This window comes from Dendropsophus ebraccatus, chromosome 3, assembly GCF_027789765.1.
Source record: "Dendropsophus ebraccatus isolate aDenEbr1 chromosome 3, aDenEbr1.pat, whole genome shotgun sequence".
Classification (NCBI taxonomy): Eukaryota; Metazoa; Chordata; class Amphibia; order Anura; family Hylidae; genus Dendropsophus; species Dendropsophus ebraccatus.
In genome coordinates, this window is record NC_091456.1 from 38,017,840 (window position 1) to 38,035,802 (window position 17,963).

General features: G+C 45.1%; 1 protein-coding gene across 1 annotated transcript in view; it reads right to left on the reverse strand.

Annotated features, from left to right (window-relative positions):
* Positions 1-17,963, reverse strand: part of TBC1D10A (TBC1 domain family member 10A) — a 44,680-nt gene that overhangs the window by 14,474 nt on the left and 12,243 nt on the right. Inside the window, exons 2-6 of the mRNA XM_069961472.1 lie at positions 6,174-6,273; positions 3,729-3,836; positions 3,055-3,161; positions 1,788-1,902; positions 1,642-1,707 (exon numbers count right to left, since the gene is read on the reverse strand). Of these exons, the coding sequence (XP_069817573.1) occupies positions 1,642-1,707; positions 1,788-1,902; positions 3,055-3,161; positions 3,729-3,836; positions 6,174-6,273 (496 nt within the window). The remainder of the gene's footprint in view (positions 1-1,641; positions 1,708-1,787; positions 1,903-3,054; positions 3,162-3,728; positions 3,837-6,173; positions 6,274-17,963) is intronic.

Here is a 17,963-nt window from a genome sequence, read left to right on the forward strand (position 1 = left end):
TGTGCTCTAAGAGCAGCATCTCTGTGGAAGGGGTGTGCGCATGACGCCGCTGTAGCAAGCTTCTCCCATACAATTCCAGACTAAGATGCATGACTAAGAACTGGTTAGGTTCGAAACATGTCGACTGTTTTTAAAGATTTGTAATAAAGCATGAAAGATTTTTAAGAGCTGAAGGAATCTGGCTTTTTTTCCTATACGAATACCCTGGAATCCAGGGGCTTGACCTTTGCGCTCTATACACCTTGCAGTGGGGTTAGGAGCATGAGCATACCGCCTGACCACGTCTCCTTTCCTTATCAATGCTCTGCAAACCTCTTGTCTGCCTGGTCTAGCTTATGGACAGTCAGGAATCATAGGATATGTTAATAAGTACGGAGCACTAGAAGCACTTCCCATATAAAGACTGTCAGAAAAGAAGTAAAAATGTATTAAATATTAATCCTAGTAGTAAACGGTTAACCACGAACGTTAATACTTCCATCAATGAACAATAAAAAAAGCCACTGAGAAACTAAAATGGATAACGTTCATGGCACCAAAAGTTCACTCCAAGTTCATTGAAGACGGCTGACCTAGCTAAATACATCAACAGGCCAATGCCTTCATAAGCCGACACCCAGGGCAATTCTGTGCTAATAACACCTCCATTATTTAGAGCTATTCATTCATAACTTGAATTGTTGTGTGGATAGTAGACTGAGTCCTCAGTCCTCTCTGACGCAACATTCACTAAGCAGGATTACTTTATTATAGCACCGGACAGCGGTAGAGACAGCTGAATGTGAACTACTCCAGGTCAGTGGTCCGTGCTGCTAAAACATTGCAATTCTAAAGCTACAGAATGGGAAAAACTGATTTGTTTATTTGTCTCTCCGAAGCTTCCAGGTTGAAATAAGTCCATATGATGGCTGACAGAGGAGCATGTGACCATGCCCCACCTACAATGTCCATCACTGAGCCTGTATATGCCTATGGAGTACACAGGGGGCGGGGCATGGTCACATGCTCCTCCATGTCTGCCATCTTATGCACAGAAACAAAACAGAGCAGGGCAGCCCGACCTGGAGGAGGGGAGACTGATTTTAGCCCTATGAGGTACACAGGGAGCTGCTGTCAGTATATACATTGAGTACACTGAACTATTTTACTATAAAGTGGCCAACCCCTTTAAGGCCACCTGGCTGTAACACCTCCTCACTCCCCTCTTCCATACCTGACCCTGCTTGGGGCTCAGCTTCCAGTCGACAATCAAGCAGGGAGGGGGAGAGAGGAAGCATTACATCCTTCCACAGATCAGGAGCTTGGGAAAGCCTCTATGACTCCTTGTCCCAGAGAACAGATGCATTTTTTACATCCTGGAAGTACAGATGGACATATGAAAGGTACTGTGTTTCTCCTTGACCCAACAGCATCTAACAGTGTCAGCAGTTTGGAAAGTGAATAACAGATGACAGATTCCCTTTAATGCTCCTGATGAACAGTCGTTTGGTCAGAATCCTGCATAGAACAGCACAACAATGTAGAATGTACCAAACCTGTGACCTGTGGACTGCTTTCACCGTGCCAAGTTTTAGTGTTCGGTCAAAAAAAAAAAAAAAAATACAAACACCCAATGGTGATGTGTATATGATCTGTTCTTACCAGCTTCTCGCTGTAATAACCCGGCAGGTACTTCTCACAAATCTGCACCAAACACCAGAACGCTTGCTGAGGAAGAAAACACATGTGTAAGACTACAGAAGACCAATGCAATGTACAGCAGGTTGTAGGTCATGCTAGTTACTTGCCTCTGCTGGCATATGCATAAGCAGAACAGCTGCAATAGGAGCCTGGGCCTGACAGTATCCTTCATCCGGCCGGTACAGCGTGTAAGCTTTCAGTACCCGAAACAGATCTTGTTGACTGTAAACGTAAAACGACACTGGATTAGTTTTCTTCATCCCATGCGTATGTGATCCAATACAAGTACCAGATTTTTCATTTCATTAGATGCCCTTGCTGAAAAGTGACTGCGTCTTATATACAGGAGACAGGGCGGTCTGACACTGTCAAACCACCCTGACTGCTTCCCCCGATTTAGCGATGTGCCCAGCCGCTGGGTGAACTGAGCAGCTATGGATATCCTCTCCCTTGCCCTACCAGACAGTGATCAGTGCCGGGCAGGAGAGGAATCTCAAGGTCATGTGCATCACCTTCACATTCCTGCATGTAAAATCCCCTGGGAACATACCAAGAACGAGGATGAACCTGCAGGACCATTGAAGTCACATGACTGTGAGGAGTATGCACTACAGATACTGTAAGTAGTGACCATCTGTATTAAAATGTGTGTGTGTTTTTGATGTAGCAGAGCTTGGTGTGTTTTTTTGATGTAGCAGAGCTTGGTGTGTTTTTTTGATGTAGCAGAGCTTGGTGTGTTTTTTTTTGATGTAGTAGACCTTGGTGTGTTTTTTTTGATGTAGCAGAGCTTGGTGTGTTTTTTTTATGTAACAGAGCTTGGTGTGTATGAATGTATTGTGCATGCTGCAGAACTGTGTATGTGTGTGTGATATAAGGTACTTTTTAAAGTGGCCTTATTTCAATAAACCTTGACCCCCTTCACTGCCTTAGATCACCAAGAAAATTAAAAAATTAGCGTAAAACATATCTGACTTCTCAGAAAATGTTCCTCCCTCCAACATTGAATATACATTGTCTCCCAATGGGTTAATGTGCAGGGCTGGGTGCAGTTGGCAGCGAGGTATTCTAATCATACAGCACTTACAGCTCCGTCTAAAATAATGGTGGCATGGTGCCACTACATGATTTCTAAAATCTGCTGTCCTCAGGCTTGCAAACCTAAATCAATAACCTGAACAAAATGTGGTTACATAGCCAGGAAAATGCCTGAATAATGCAGAACAGACAACTGTCAATGAAACAATATAAAAAGCCACGTTGTTAACTTCAGCGTGCCAAGACATTGAAGATGAATAATCAATAGACATCACAAATGGTATTCATCAGCAGCAGATATCCTGCCTACAAATGGAAGCGGGGCCAGAAATAACTTACCCATGACCCCCTCGAGCAACAAACATTTCATGGAAAGGGAACTGCCTGTGAAGGTCTCTTTCTATGATGTCCACCCATTTAGGGTCACCCGCCATTGAGTCCAGCTCCTGGAAGAATAAAAGTTTTACTACTAGAACTTAATTGGGTAACAACTCTTAAAAAGGGTATTTCCCATGCTGAATCGTCTCCCCTCCTAGAGATGAACAGTTTGTTTCAACACTTGGGGAAGCTAATTACCTTTTCAGTCTCCTTCCCCCAGTCCTGAGCTCCTGCTTTCTGCTGAAGACACAGAGAACCGTACGTGAGCTGTTCTCACAGTCTCCCCCTCCTCCCCCTTTCCTTCTGAGGTGGCTGATGTGAACAGCTCCCTTGCCCGCTGTCTCTGCACTCTGTAATGCAAGGAGGAATAATCCCAATGAGGTTATCAGCAACTTGGCCGCAGATTAACCCTCCCAGCTAGTGTGAAAATAACTAGCCAGGGACACTGTTTACATAAGCCGTCCCAGAAGGGAGGGGGAGAGGGAGAGAGCAGCTCACAGAGTTTTCTGTCTTCAGCAAGCTCAGAACTGGGAGAAGGAGACTGAAGAGGTAATGGAACAAATTGTTAGTCTCCAGGAGGGGGGATAATTCAGCATGTATTTTACCCAAGTGGAATTTGGGTAAACAACACTTACATCAAATTTGTTGGGGTTCTGGTCCATCTTTACCCTGCTTCCTGAGAGGTACTGCCAGGCACGGCCACGCAGTGAAGGTGGGATTCCCTTCTGACATCTCAGCTTTATCTGCAAAAAGAGGATTTAGAGCATAAAGAAACTCTAAGAAACTCTATACAGAGTAATAAGAAACATTACAAGTGGTCACCCAGTGCTTCCATGATGTATGTCACAGGGGAGCTGTAAGAAGAAGCCACCTGGACGCAAACATGAGTCACTACGTACAGCTGACATCAGGCTGGTGCCAAGAAGAAGTCATGCTACGTATGTTATCTCACGGGATGGACAGAGGAAGAAATTGCTCCAATTGAAATCTTTAATGAAGTGCTACAGGTTTTGTTCTTTCTTCCCCATATAATACACACTAGTCACTAATATTCCTGCACTGCCAGCAGTTTCATCTATACATTTCATTAATATAGCTGGGTCATGTGACCACCTGTCTGACAACCAGATTATTACAGGGCTTAAAAGGAATCTGTCGGGCCATCTGCACGCTATGGGCTGCAGACACAGGCTGACAGATAACGGTGCAATAACATGTACTGTATGTTACCTTTTCTAAAGCTGACGGCCATTGCAGAGGTCATAAAATAAGGTCTTTATCCCAAGCCTCCAACCCCCGCTGCCCAGCAACAGAGATGACAGGAGCGCATAATGTGCGCTCCGGTCATCACATCTGACTACTCACTTACTCCCCCATGCCGGCCGGCTTACACATGCTCACTGGAGGTGGCCTGGGCTATGCTGCCGGGAAAAGAAGGCAGCATCGTTCACGCCACTTGTGGTGAACATGTAAGCCGACCGCCACGGGGGAGTAGGTGAGTAAGCAGATGTAATGACAGGAGCGCACATTGGGGGAGATTTATCAAACATGATGTAAAGTGAAACTGGCCCAGTTGCCCCTAGCAACCAATCAGATTCCACCTTTCATTTTCCAAAGGGTCTGTGAGGAATGAAAGGAGGAGTCTGATTGGTTGCTAGGGGCAACTGTGCCAGTTTCACTTTACACCATGTTTGATAAATCTTCCCCATAATGCGCAGATCGCGGCATGGATGATGTGAATGGCTGCATTTACTTGAATGGTTCCTAAAATTATCCGCCGCCGTTGACATTTTTTACGGGACATGTGAATGCAGCCTTAGTCTGGAATATAAACCTTATTTTATGACTTCTTCAAAAGGCAAAAAGGTAATATTTAAAGGAAGCGATCTGTCCTGGGTCACCTGACTTCCTGTGGATTACATGATCACCCGTCAGCCCTCTCAGCTCCACCCTGTTTATCTCTACACGCAGTCAGCGGCGAGGGGCGCAGTGACAGCAGGCGAGATTCTCTAACCTGACACTTCTCTCCTGTGTGTAAGAGCAAAGAGGGAGAAGAGGAGACAGGTGTGATACAGCTGGTGTATCACATACAATACTGTATCAGTAAGGGAATAGAAGATCTAGGTCACATTTCGATGGAACGAGGCGATGAGTCCCAAGAGCTAAACAAAGACGCAAGACCCCAACTACTTTAGATGTGGTCCTTCCACGCTATTCTGTCTAGTATTCCGGAACCTGCGATGGCGGCTCCTAACATAAGTGTGAACACAGCCGTCACCCTCTAGCCGTCAACTGAACTCCCACAATGCATCACTCTTTGGAATTCTGAAATTACCTTTAGGCAAGAGAAGAGGAGAAGAAAAGAGAAGTGAAGCCTTCGCGCAGTATTCCCAGGGTGTGAACTGTTACGACATGTGGTTCTAAAGTGGAATTTTTCCTAATACCAGCCTGCATATCATAAACCCCATATACCTGTCCGGAGACGCATGACTCGGCTCATGAAGGCTCTGTCTAGACAAAGTCACATCCCAGGTTTCATGAAAGTCAGTGCTGAGTACTTCATGCCTTCCGCAGATCTCTGCAGTCAGCCAAAGTCATACGGAGCAAGACTGAACTTGTTTAATGTCTACAAGAGTGAGCACTTCCCATTCCCACCACTGCAAACCATACACGGCTGTCCGCACACACGGGCCATGGCTGTAGGTAGGATCAGCATTGTAGTATGGCCTCAGTGTTTACTAGCCTTTGTGGTGCGCACATGACCGCATTGCTTTGTTAGTATAGGCCTTGTATAGTTTAACCAGTTTGTATATAAAGTACAAGCCAAAGCAGGACTCCTCTCTCTGTGCACGTGCCTGAGCTTTTACCCGTCCACGTGAACCTGCAAGTCTTTCCAGTCAAACCCCGGCCCATTCTGCTGGAGAAGACAGGAAACCTTTCTGCTAAACAAAAGTATGTCCCAAAACACCCAAGGGAGCTCTGTGCACACCCTAGCGTGCTGCACCCAGATGACAGGGTGGTGGTGGTGTTCCTGAACGATGACATGATTAGCAAGGTACAGTCGGATCACAGTCGCCTACCTTCTTGTGCCTCTTCGCCATCCACTTGTCCCAGTTTAACAGCATGTCCAGCCATTTCGCTTCCCTCTGTCTTAACACTTCAACTGGCAGATCCTCTTCCCTGCAAAGAAAACATGACAATAGGTCAGCAACTTTACCCACATGTGGTTGGCGTGGTGTGCCGCTCTCTATATACACTAAACAGTGATGAGTGCTGCCATCAGGGACCACAGGGAGGAGATGTGGGCACTATATAGCACTGCCATCAGGGACCACAGGGAGGAAATGTGGGCACTATATAGCACTGCCATCAGGGACCACAGGGAGAAAATGTGGGCACTATATAGCACTGCCATCAGGGACCACAGGGAGGAAGTGTGGGCACTATATAGTACTGCCATCAGGGACCACAGGGAGGAGATGTGGGCACTATATACCACTGCCATCAGGGACCACAGGGAGGAGATGTGGGCACTATATAGCACTGCCATCAGGAACCACAGGGAGGAGATGTGGGCACTATATAGCACTGCCATCAGGGACCACAGGAAGGGAATGCAGGCACTATATAACACTGCCATCATGGACCGCAGGGAGGAAGTGTGGGCACTATATAGTACTGCCATCAGGGACCACAGGACGGAAGTACGAGCACTATATAACACTGCCATCAGGGACCACAGGGAAGTACGAGCACTATATAACACTGCCATCAGGGACCACAGGGAAGTACGAGCACTATATAGCACTGCCATCATGGACCACAGGGAGGAAGTGTGGGCACTATATAGCACTGCCATCAGGGACTACAGGGAGGAAATGTGGGCACTATATAGCACTGCTATCAGGGACCACAAGAAGGGAATGCAGGCACTATATAACACTGCCATTGGGGATCACAGGGAGGAAATGTGGGCACTATATGGGACTGACATAATGGTCCACAGGGAGGAAATGTGGGCACTATATAACAGTGGAGAAAATAAATAAATAAAAATAGCTGGGTACGTGCCACCACAGAATTACTGCTGCAGTCACTGGGTAACTCTCAGCAGTGTGTCCCTGTTTACACCAGGTAATAGAAAAAATGGATAATGAAAAGGAGAGAGAACCTCAAAGTGAAAGCATACGATGTTGATTTATTGTGACAATGTCTAAAATCTGTATTAATAAACCTCATATGTATAATTATAAATATAAAATATAAAATAAATACAGATATACAAACAATACAAATTTTTTTTTTAAAATATTGCATCCGATCTTATATAAGCAATAGGGAGATGTCCATGGCAATATACCAATATCTAAAAGTCTATTATGTCCGTATATCTCACAGTATCCGTACTGCTTGCTGTATAACTTGTAATCTTACCGGTACAATGCAGCAGTTTGTATGCAATTTGCTGGTGATAATGTAATATTACCGGTCCGATGTAACAATTCGTGGGCAAGTTACTGATGGTTGGAGCGCTCCGGGACGTGCTGTGGAGTCTCTAGCAGTCAGGCTCCCAGTGGCTCTCACTTACACATCGGCGTGCCGTGGCCACGGCTTGTAGAGTCACAGGTGAAAGAGGGGAGGAGATCCAGCAATCAGTGCAAGCTGTGAGCAGCAGGCAAAAGTAAATGGATAAAAGGTTAAAGAGATAGTAGTCCTGGAAATAGATATAAAGTGCTTGATATTTCTTGGGGTGCTAGCTAGACGCGTTTCGGAAAGGCTCTTTCCCTCCCTTTGCGCTACTGATGAGGGAAAGAGCCTTTCCGAAACGCGTCTAGTTAGCACCCCCAAGAAATATCAAGCACTTTATATCTATTTCCAGGACTACTATCTCTTTTACCTTTTATCCATTTACTTTTGCCTGCTGCTCACAGCTTGTTCTGATTGCTGGATCTCCTCCCCTCTTTCACCTGTGACTCTACAAGCCGTGGCCACGGCACGCCGATGTGTAAGTGAGATCCACTGGGAGCCTGACTGCTAGAGACTCCACAGCACGTCCCGGAGCGCTCCAACCATCAGTAACTTGCCCACGAATTGTTACATCGGACCGGTAATATTACATTATCACCAGCAAATTGCATACAAACTGCTGCATTGTACCGGTAAGATTACAAGTTATACAGCAAGCAGTACAGATACTGTGAGATATACGGACATAATAGACTTTTAGATATTGGTATATTGCCATGGACATCTCCCTATTGCTTATATAAGATCAGATGCAATACTTTAAAAAAAAATGTTTGTATTGTTTGTATATCTGTATTTATTTTATATTTTATATTTATAATTATACATATGAGGTTTATTAATACAGATTTTAGACATTGTCACAATAAATCAACATAGTATGCTTTCACTTTGAGGTTCTCTCTCCTTTTCATTATCCATTTTTACTATATAAACACTGCCATCATGGATGACAGGGAGGAAGTGCGAGCACTATATAGCACTGCCATCAGGGACCACAAGAAGGGAATACAGGCACTATATAGCACTGCCATCAGGGACCACAAGAAGGGAATACAGGCACTATATAGGACTGCCATCAGGCACCACAAAAAGAAAATGCTGGCAATACATAAGGCAATGCATAAGGCAAAACCTTATTGTTAGAAAAGTCCCCTGACAAAGCCGATCACAGGGTGATCTGTAATCTGTGAGGGAGATCTGTAGCTGGTATATAAAGGTATATGTAGGGAGAAGAACGCTCTGAAACCAAGGACCTATGTAAGGCACAGCTAGGCTGGATACCCCCAGGGCAGGAGACACTCTTTACAGTCTTCCTTCTGATTTAGAATGAAAGGGCTTCGCTGTATATTAATTCCTTTGAGCTGACCATAGATGAGCTTCCCACATAAGCCCCCAATTATATGTATGGGGATAATAGAAAGCATCTTGCCTTTTTGCCAACTTTCACAACCCTTATAAAAAGCTCTAAATAAGGCTCTGCCCGCACTGGTTATAACAGAAACCACGATTACAGAGCCAGACCTGCCCGTCAGGTGAGCGGTAATAGAGTCCATCAGGTCGCTCTGTGCTATCCATTACTTTGACAGGGAAAACAGAAGCATTCTGGGCTTTTCCTTCCATATATTCTAACTGAACTACCAAGAGTAGGGTGAGAGGATGTGGATTACTGTATACTGTGAACAAAACACAGCTCTAAGGTTTATCACTAGGAAAACTACAGCACACTTATTTTACATACAAAGCCATATAAAATATGGCTGCATCGTGTTCATTTTCATATGTCCCCAATTCATATCCAAAGAACCATAGAATAGGGAAAGCGTGCAAATGCTGTCTGATCACGCAGAATAGTATGTGCACTGTACAGAGGCCATGTATAGTGTGGACTAGAAGACAACCTATATGCCTGTACACAAATGAGAGCAATGGCCATGAAGCCTGACAGTCAAAGAAATCCCTTCAAAAACCAGTACAGAACCAGTACCAGCCTGGGTCATTCTTAAAATCTTTTTAAATTTAATTAAAAGTCTCAAGTCTTCCCATACTTATCAGCTGCTGTATGTCCTGCAGGAAGTGGTGTATTCTAGTCTGACAAACTGCTCTCTGCTGCCACCTCTGTCCATGTCAGGAACTGTCCAGAGCAGAAGTTTTCTATGGGGATTTGCTACAGCTCTGGACAGTTCTTGACATGGACAAAGGTGGCAGCAGAGAGCACTGTGTCAGACTGGAAAGAATACACCACTTCTTGCAGCACGTACAGCAGTTAATTAGTATAGGAAGACTTGAGTTTTTTTTTAAATAGAAGTAAATAATCTACATAGCTTTCTGAAACCAGTTGATTTGTAAGGAAAATATTTTTGCCAGAGTACTACCTCTTTACAGGGCTCCAGATGGTGACCAAAATGGTCGCCAATGCGACTGACATTTTGCAAATGGCGCCCAGATTTATTAATCTGGGCACCATTTGCGACTGGCCCCGGCGGCGGCGCGCTGTCTCTTTAAGATGCGCAGCTGATGCGCGGCTGCCGGGGGTGTCCCATCCTATCCCCGGCAGCGCGGCGCATCAGTGAGCTGCCTGGGGCCCTGACTTCCGGCACAGGAAGCGCACGTCAGAGACGCTTCCTGTGTCAGAAGTCACAGCCCCGGCGTACAGAGAGCTCACTGACGCGCCGCGCTGCCGGGGATAGGACGGGACACCCCCGGCAGCCGCGCATCAGCCGGGGACAGCGCCTGAAGAAGAAGAGGATCGCCGGGGGAGCGGGTTGTCAGGTGAGTTTGTGTGTTTGTTTTTTTTAAATATTGCTTAGCATAGAGGAAAAGGGGGGGGGGGGGCTTTATAATGGGGGGAGAAGAGGGGCCATCTTCAAGGGGGGGGAGAGGGGGCCATCTATAAGGGGGGGAGAAGAGGGGGCATCTATAATGGGGGGGGAGAGGGGGCATCTATAAGGGGAGAGGGTATCTATAAGGGGAGGGGGTCATCTATAAGGGGGGAGAAGAGGGGGCATCTATAATGGGGGGGGAGAGGGGGCATCTATAAGGGGAGGGGGTATCTATAAGGGGGGGGAGAAGAGGGGGCATCTATAATGGGGGGGGGAGAGGGGGCATCTATAATGGGGGGAGGAGGGGGCATCTATAATGGGGGGAGGAGGGGGCATCTATAATGGGGGTAGAGGGGGTCATCTATAAGGGGAGGGGGCCATCTATAAGTGTAGGGCAAACTGGCTGCAGACACTGGGAGATAGATATATGCACAATTATTATTATCAGGGCCCCTCAGGTGTCTGTATTGTAGGGGGTCACTTGCATTAGTCACTAGGTGAGAGATATATCTATCTATATACACATCTTGTGGGGGGTCACTATGGCTGCAGTCATAAGTCTAGCTCAGTATGTATAGACTGTTGCAAGCTTTTAAAGGGAACCTGTCACCCCCGGTGACGGGGTGACAGGCTCCCAACCCCCCGTTAGAACCCCCTATACTCACCTCATCGTGCCGGGTCCCGCTTCTGAAGATGGTCGGGTCACGGAGATCTCAGCCGCTGCAGCCCGGCGCGCACACTGAGAGATGAGTCCAACGCTCATAGAGAATGACGGAGCGCTGGACTCTCCTGTCATTCTCTGAGCGTTGGACTCATCTCTCAGCGCACGCCGGGCTGCAGCGGCTGAGATCTCCGTGACCTGACCATCTTCAGAAGCGGGACCCGGCACGATGAGGTGAGTATAGGGGGTTCTAACGGGGGGTTGGGAGCCTGTCACCCCGGCACGGGGGTCGACAGGTTCCCTTTAAGTTCAAGTTCAGAAGAGTAAGCCTCATTAAAAGGCTAGCCAAGTGAAGCTGAAGTACTGAGTCAGGCTGTATATGGTTGTCAAGTTGCAAGTTTCCATGTTGAACGTTTTCAAACTAAGAAAAGAGAGAATCTAAAGGAGGAGGATGCTGCCGTGGCCTCTGCACACAGTAAGTCCCATTTAACATAACATTAATTTTACATGGTTTAAAATGTTGGCGACCAAATATTCTATTTGGCGCCTAAATTTGTCAGGTTAGGAGCCAATGGCTCCTAGGTAAATTTTTTAGTCTGGAGCCCTGTCTTTAAATAATTTGGCAGTGTATTTATATATACACACGAGCTGCAGCTGTATCTTATACAATACTCTATAGTGTGGGTGAGGAGACAGAAGTTCTGTCACTGATCACTAAAGACTTAGTGGAAAATCAGTCCTGGGACATCAACCCCTATCTGTGCAAAGCCAGAGGCATTGTGGGAGATGTACCGTGCATTAAGAGACCATATCAGTGAGAAATTGGAATCAAGATGGCTAAAAACCCACGCATACCGCATCAGCAAAAATAGGTATAAATAATACTGCGTATAAATGGAACGATTATTCTTCGAATTTTTGCGATAACGATCGCAAATGAGCAATAATCGTTCCGTGTAAACACAGCGAACGATCAAGCGACGAGCGAGAAATCGTTCATTGTGATCTTTCAACATGTTCTTAAATAGACGTTGGTCGTCCGCTAAAAATTCGCAGATCGCTTTGTGTAAACAGTCTTTCACCGATTCACCCTGTGTGTGAGATGGGCTTAAGTGATCTTAAAACGATTGCAATAACGATTTTTCTTACGAATTTTCTAACGATTTATTCGTCTAAATGCCGATCATTTTAAAAATCAAATCGTTGCTTCAAAATCGTTAAACGATCGATTGGGTGAATTATCGTGTAAAGTATTGTGTAAATGCAGCATAATGGGCAAGGTCCTCTCTTACTATCATTTACTTTATTAATGTTACATTCTGTATGTTAAACTCCTTACATGTACAGTGTTCTGGAATAAAAATTACATATACATACACATTATATATATATATATATATATATATATATATATATATATACACATACATACACACACACACACACACACACACACATTTATATATTTTACACACAGTATATATAAAGTTTAACAATAGCCCATTCTGCATTATACAAGAAAAAAAAAATCATAGAGTGCCTCTTTAATATTTATTTTAGAGACTGCTGTTAAACTAAAAGCCCATCTGCAATCAGTCTCCTGTCTCTGGCTCCTGTGCCGTCCCTCCTCCCCATTGCTTTGCACTGCAGTTCTGCTCACTCAAGTTGGCAATGAAAGCATTAGCAGCTGACGCATTGGCAAGAGCTTTCTCTTATAGCAAAAACAAGCTCAGCATGACAGGCCCTCCAAGAATGGCAATAATCAATAATAATTGCTAAAGTATTTATCAGTACGTTATACGACAGTATCAGAGTCTTCAAAAGAGTAGACGACGCTCACGTCAGGGGAAAGTTACCAATGCTGCTTATTATAGGAAGATAGTAGGACGGAAATGTTAGCAGGAAATAAGTGGCCTTTGTTCTTAAAGGGTTAAACGTGTGCCTATCTATCATCATCATCATCGCAGGCCATTGAGAACACATAATTACATGCGAGATGTTTATCACTGGGATTTAATGCCAACTCCGCCTAGGTTTGTACCAGAAGAACTTCAAGACTTTGGTGTTTGTATGAGAGGATATGGGGGATGACGCTGCGGCCCATCTCTGCTCATTGCTCACAATTGGGGGATTTATCAGGCCCTTCCTTTTCTGGCTATGTAATGACTGGAATGGGGGCCGACTGCTCCTTCTGGAACAGCCGTGACCTTAGGAAGGAAACTCAACTCATCCAGAGGAAGTCGGAGCAGAGATTTCTGTATCCCACGCGTTACTCAGTGAAACAAATGAACGCCCTACTGTCTCATCGCATCGCTCTTCCACATGACTGAGGTGTTGCATCAACAATGGCTTCTTAACCCAGAAACAGGCATTATACTGAGCCAACCCTGACTCACATCACCGCTTACTACTCACACAGCACTGCCTTCCTCCTATCCCCCGAATATCTACCCCAGGCTACGATACAGCGTCAGGGCTCTGCACTTTATACTTATTGGGGAATTCTGTTTCCTGCTTGAATTTCAGCTTGTATGCCTGCCAGCAAATATACAAGGTTACAAGGTTATCCTGCTCTCAGTAACTAACAGATACAAAAAAGATGAAGTAGTATTCCAATATACTTCCTGTATTGATGACACCTATAAAATCACTGCTTACTCTCATTAAATAGAAACATTCAATGTCTACGTCCACTAGTTAAAAGGCTTATCCAGCGCTACATACACATGGCCACTTTCTTTTAGAGACAACACGACTCTTGTCTCCAGTTCAGGTGCGGTTTGCAATTAAGCTCCATTCACTTCAATGGAACTGAGCAGCAAAACCTGCACCCAAACTGGAGACAAGAGTGCTGCTGTCTCTGGAAGAAAGTGGCCATGTTTTTGTAGCGCTGGATAACCCCTTTAAGAATGTGTCTGCTTCGTCCAGGTCCCTACAGGAACTGAGATTGGATGAGATGGGCAGTTCCTGTGGGGGTCAACCTGTCACAATAACTGGGAGGAAAAGGTGGAAGGAGGGGATCTGGAGCTTTAAAACAGCAGCTATGAGGAGATAAGAGTAGGAGAGTATGAGGACAACCCCTTAAAGTGAACCAAAACCATACAGAGCTCTTTATTTTGGAACAGGTGGCGGCTTCACTACTAGGAACATGGATGACAGATTACAAATCAGAATCTGAATTTTCACACTGTTCCCAGTTTTACAGATCCCACCCATAGACAGTGACGTAGCTACCATAGAGGCAGGGTAGGCAGTTGCTATGGGGCCCATGCAGGAGGGGGGCCCGGGGGAGAGGGTAAGAGCGTGCGTGCTTCTGCTTAACCCCTTATGTACTGCAGTGTGTAAGTGACCCAATGTTTACTTACATGCTGCAACATAAAAAAAGGATTAACAAGCAGAAGACAGAGATCTCTGCTTCACTGCACTGATAACCTCTGACCTCTGTTCTCCAGCTGCCAATCAAGTAGAAAAATGTGCCAGAGGTCAAGGGTTATCAGTGCACCAGCAGTAGAGCATATATATCTGTAATTTTTTACCGAAGAAGCACTCGTAACATCCCCCAAAATACGGATCATTACGGACATTAATTGCAGTTAGCGGACATAATATAGTTAGAAAAAAAATATATAGTATAATACCGTGTTAGCCAGAAAAATTCATATTGAGGTAAATACTTGGAGATCAAAGTAATTTAGGAGTGATATCTTTATTGGCCAACAAAAGATGGTCAGAATTGTGAGCTTTCGGGATTCAAAAGATCCCTACGGACATAATATACAAATCTGAAAAAGTACTGAAGGTGTGAATGAGGCCTAAGGCATGCAGATGTCTGCAAATCTGTGGATGTTACGGACGGGGAAGGAATGTATTGCATTTGTTCCCCACCCAGCATAATGTGTCAATATCATGCCGGCAGTGTAGAAAACTCTTTGGATCGCAGTGGGGAATGAATCCATTACATTTCTTCCCTGTTCATAACGTCCACAAATTTGCAAACGCCCCCTAAGAGTCTGAGCAGCCAGGTGGAGTCTTCATGCGACCCCCAAGCAGCCTCCCCACCTGGCCAGAAAAAAAAAAACACCAAGAGAGATGACATGATCAAACCAGCATGGAACACCGCTGGTCAGACAATGAGGGGGTCGGTAAGGCTGGTTGCCCACTACGGTTATGCTTATGTATAAAGAATATACTTTATACTCTTCAAGAGCATGGACGCCAACAACATTGTATCATACAGCAGAAACCATTTCCCATTGACTTACACACTGCAATGTATACAGTAGTTGTTGTAGTAGTTCACTACAAGTTGGCATATAGAAAATTAAGACCTAATAAAATGTACACACAAAGCGCAGTGTGAACCCAGCCTTACTTGGTGAAGGGGAATACCGCCTATAAGGCTGCATGTACACTGGGGTTGTGCCCTACATTTAACAGGAAAGCTCCCAATGTACATTAACTGTACCCCTAGAATTCATTGCCATACATGCTTTTTATCTTTGGAATAGATTCCACCCAATGGGATCCAGTGAAAAGAAATCATATTTGTTTAACAGATATGACTATGTCAGCTTATTGGTAATCTATAGTCCTGACTGACAGCAAACCTACTCATACATAGGGCTGAATGTTTCCAAGAGCTCCTCAAAGTTTCTGTAAACTTTTTTAGGGTGTGTTCACACCTACAGGATCCGCAGATTTGATGGTGCAGATTCGATGCGGTGCTCAGCTATTTAAATGAAATCTGCTGCGGATCCGCAGCAGAAAATCAGCTGCGGATCCGGTAAGTGTGGACGTTCCCTTAAGGTTTCTGTTGATATTGCCGCAAGACCACTACAAAGACCAGCAGAGTCCTGGAGGGGTTTGTTTGGCTGGGAAAGCCTGCAGCATTTTTCATCCCTATTTGTATGTCACATGCGTCCTCCTACAGTTTTCATTCTTTCTCACAGAGTCATGCAAAATAAATGGGACGTTCTGTACTGCGATGATGGATTCTTCTCCAAAACTAAAACATTTAAAACATGTCAGGTATGTGAACACATTTAAACATGGCCCAACACCAATACATAGAAAGGAAATGGCTGGTTAAAAGGCCAATGCTTCGTTTCCTTCATTACTGACCTGGCGTTTCACATAGCTTTCTCACCAAGCCATAGCGGACTATGTCAGGCTGCTACCTTTACCGCAAAGCATAGGGGGGGCGGCTTCTGGTAAAGACCCCGCACTGCGGCCTAAGGGGAGAGATTACTTACCTTGCCCGGCATCACTATACAGCACAGCAGAGGGTTACATATCCGGAGAAATGACATTTGCCTATTCACTACCTGTATTACACACCTTATTTTGCTACGTACCTATGTACAGTGTGAACAATACAGCAGAATTTTTTACATTTGCAGGCAATTATTGGAAATGCATAGACTTGACTTTACAGGTTGTTACGTCTGTCGCTGCCCACATCAGACACTTTCGACCAACAAGTGTCTGATATAGAGGCGTTCTACACATGCAGGCACGATGACATCTGTACTAGGTGAACGATCCAAATGCAGAAAGTATACAGAGACGGATGGGGGTAGGATGGAATCACAGAAGCAGATACGTTAGAAAATACCAGGATCCTTCCTAAGTGTTTGTCCAGCAGTCTGGACGTCCCTGGTGACGCGAGTGGAAAATACTGAACACAACAAGAAGCTTTTATCACACAGAGGAACATCTAACGTGGGGCCACACAGCTATTCTATACAGCCAACAGTGCCCTAGATAGAACACTGGAAGCTGCACCTCTTATTCTATGTACTTGTAGGAAAGATAGAAGGGGAGGAGGTAGTAATGATAATATACACAGGCAAGGGTGTATAGCAACTTATTATAGTACAATTATAACCTCAGACCTATCCGAAGAGTCAATTCATTTACCTAGAATAACACAACATCTCTTTCACTCCACTTATGTATCTCCAATAGGAATGAAGGGGCGGCCGAGTTTCTTCAGTACATGGCAGCATCTGACAATCGGGAGAGGACTGCACCTCCGCTACCTGCTCTATGTAAGAGCCGGCTCCACAGACTTAGGGCCCTATTCAACCGGACGATTATCATTTTTATAATCGTTAATGATTAACAATCTCAAACGACCGCTATTGCGAAAGACCTGAAAACGTTCACTCATTTCCATGGAACGATAATCGTTACTTATGATCGTAATTGCAATCGTTTTTTCTTCACTTTTTATTCGCTATTGCGTTTGTATCTATTGCGAACGACCGAACGACGTCTTATTCAATGTGAACGATTTGCGAACGTTTTGCGAACGAGCAACGTTAAAAATAGGTCCAGGTCTTATAAAGCGATCAACAATTTCCCGTTCGGTCGTTAATCGTTAACTGCATTTCAACCGAGCGATTATCATTTAGATTCAAACGATTTAACGATAATCTGAACGATAATCGTCCGGTGGAATAGGGCCCTTACCCTTAGCGTTTGGCTCATAGTGTATGTTCACACTACAGAATCCCGGCGGATCCTGCAGCTTGCCCCCGCTAGTAGACACTAGCAGACGCGTGCATCTCCGCTGGTCCCATAGGCTTCATTCTATGGCTTGCCAGATTCCGCGGGTTCATTCTTCGGGTGGACGGTGGAATCTGGCAAACCAAAAAAATTAAGCCTATGGGACCAGCAGAGATGCACATGTCCACCAACGTCCATCAGCTGGGGCGAGCTGTAATGCACTGGGATTCCGTAGTGAGGAGATACCCTCAAACCTGAGAGGGTGTGGACTATGCTGCAGCGCGTCTTCTCCCGATCGGTACAAGTCTGAACACTCAGTCCCGGATCACTCAAAACTTTTGACATCTCAA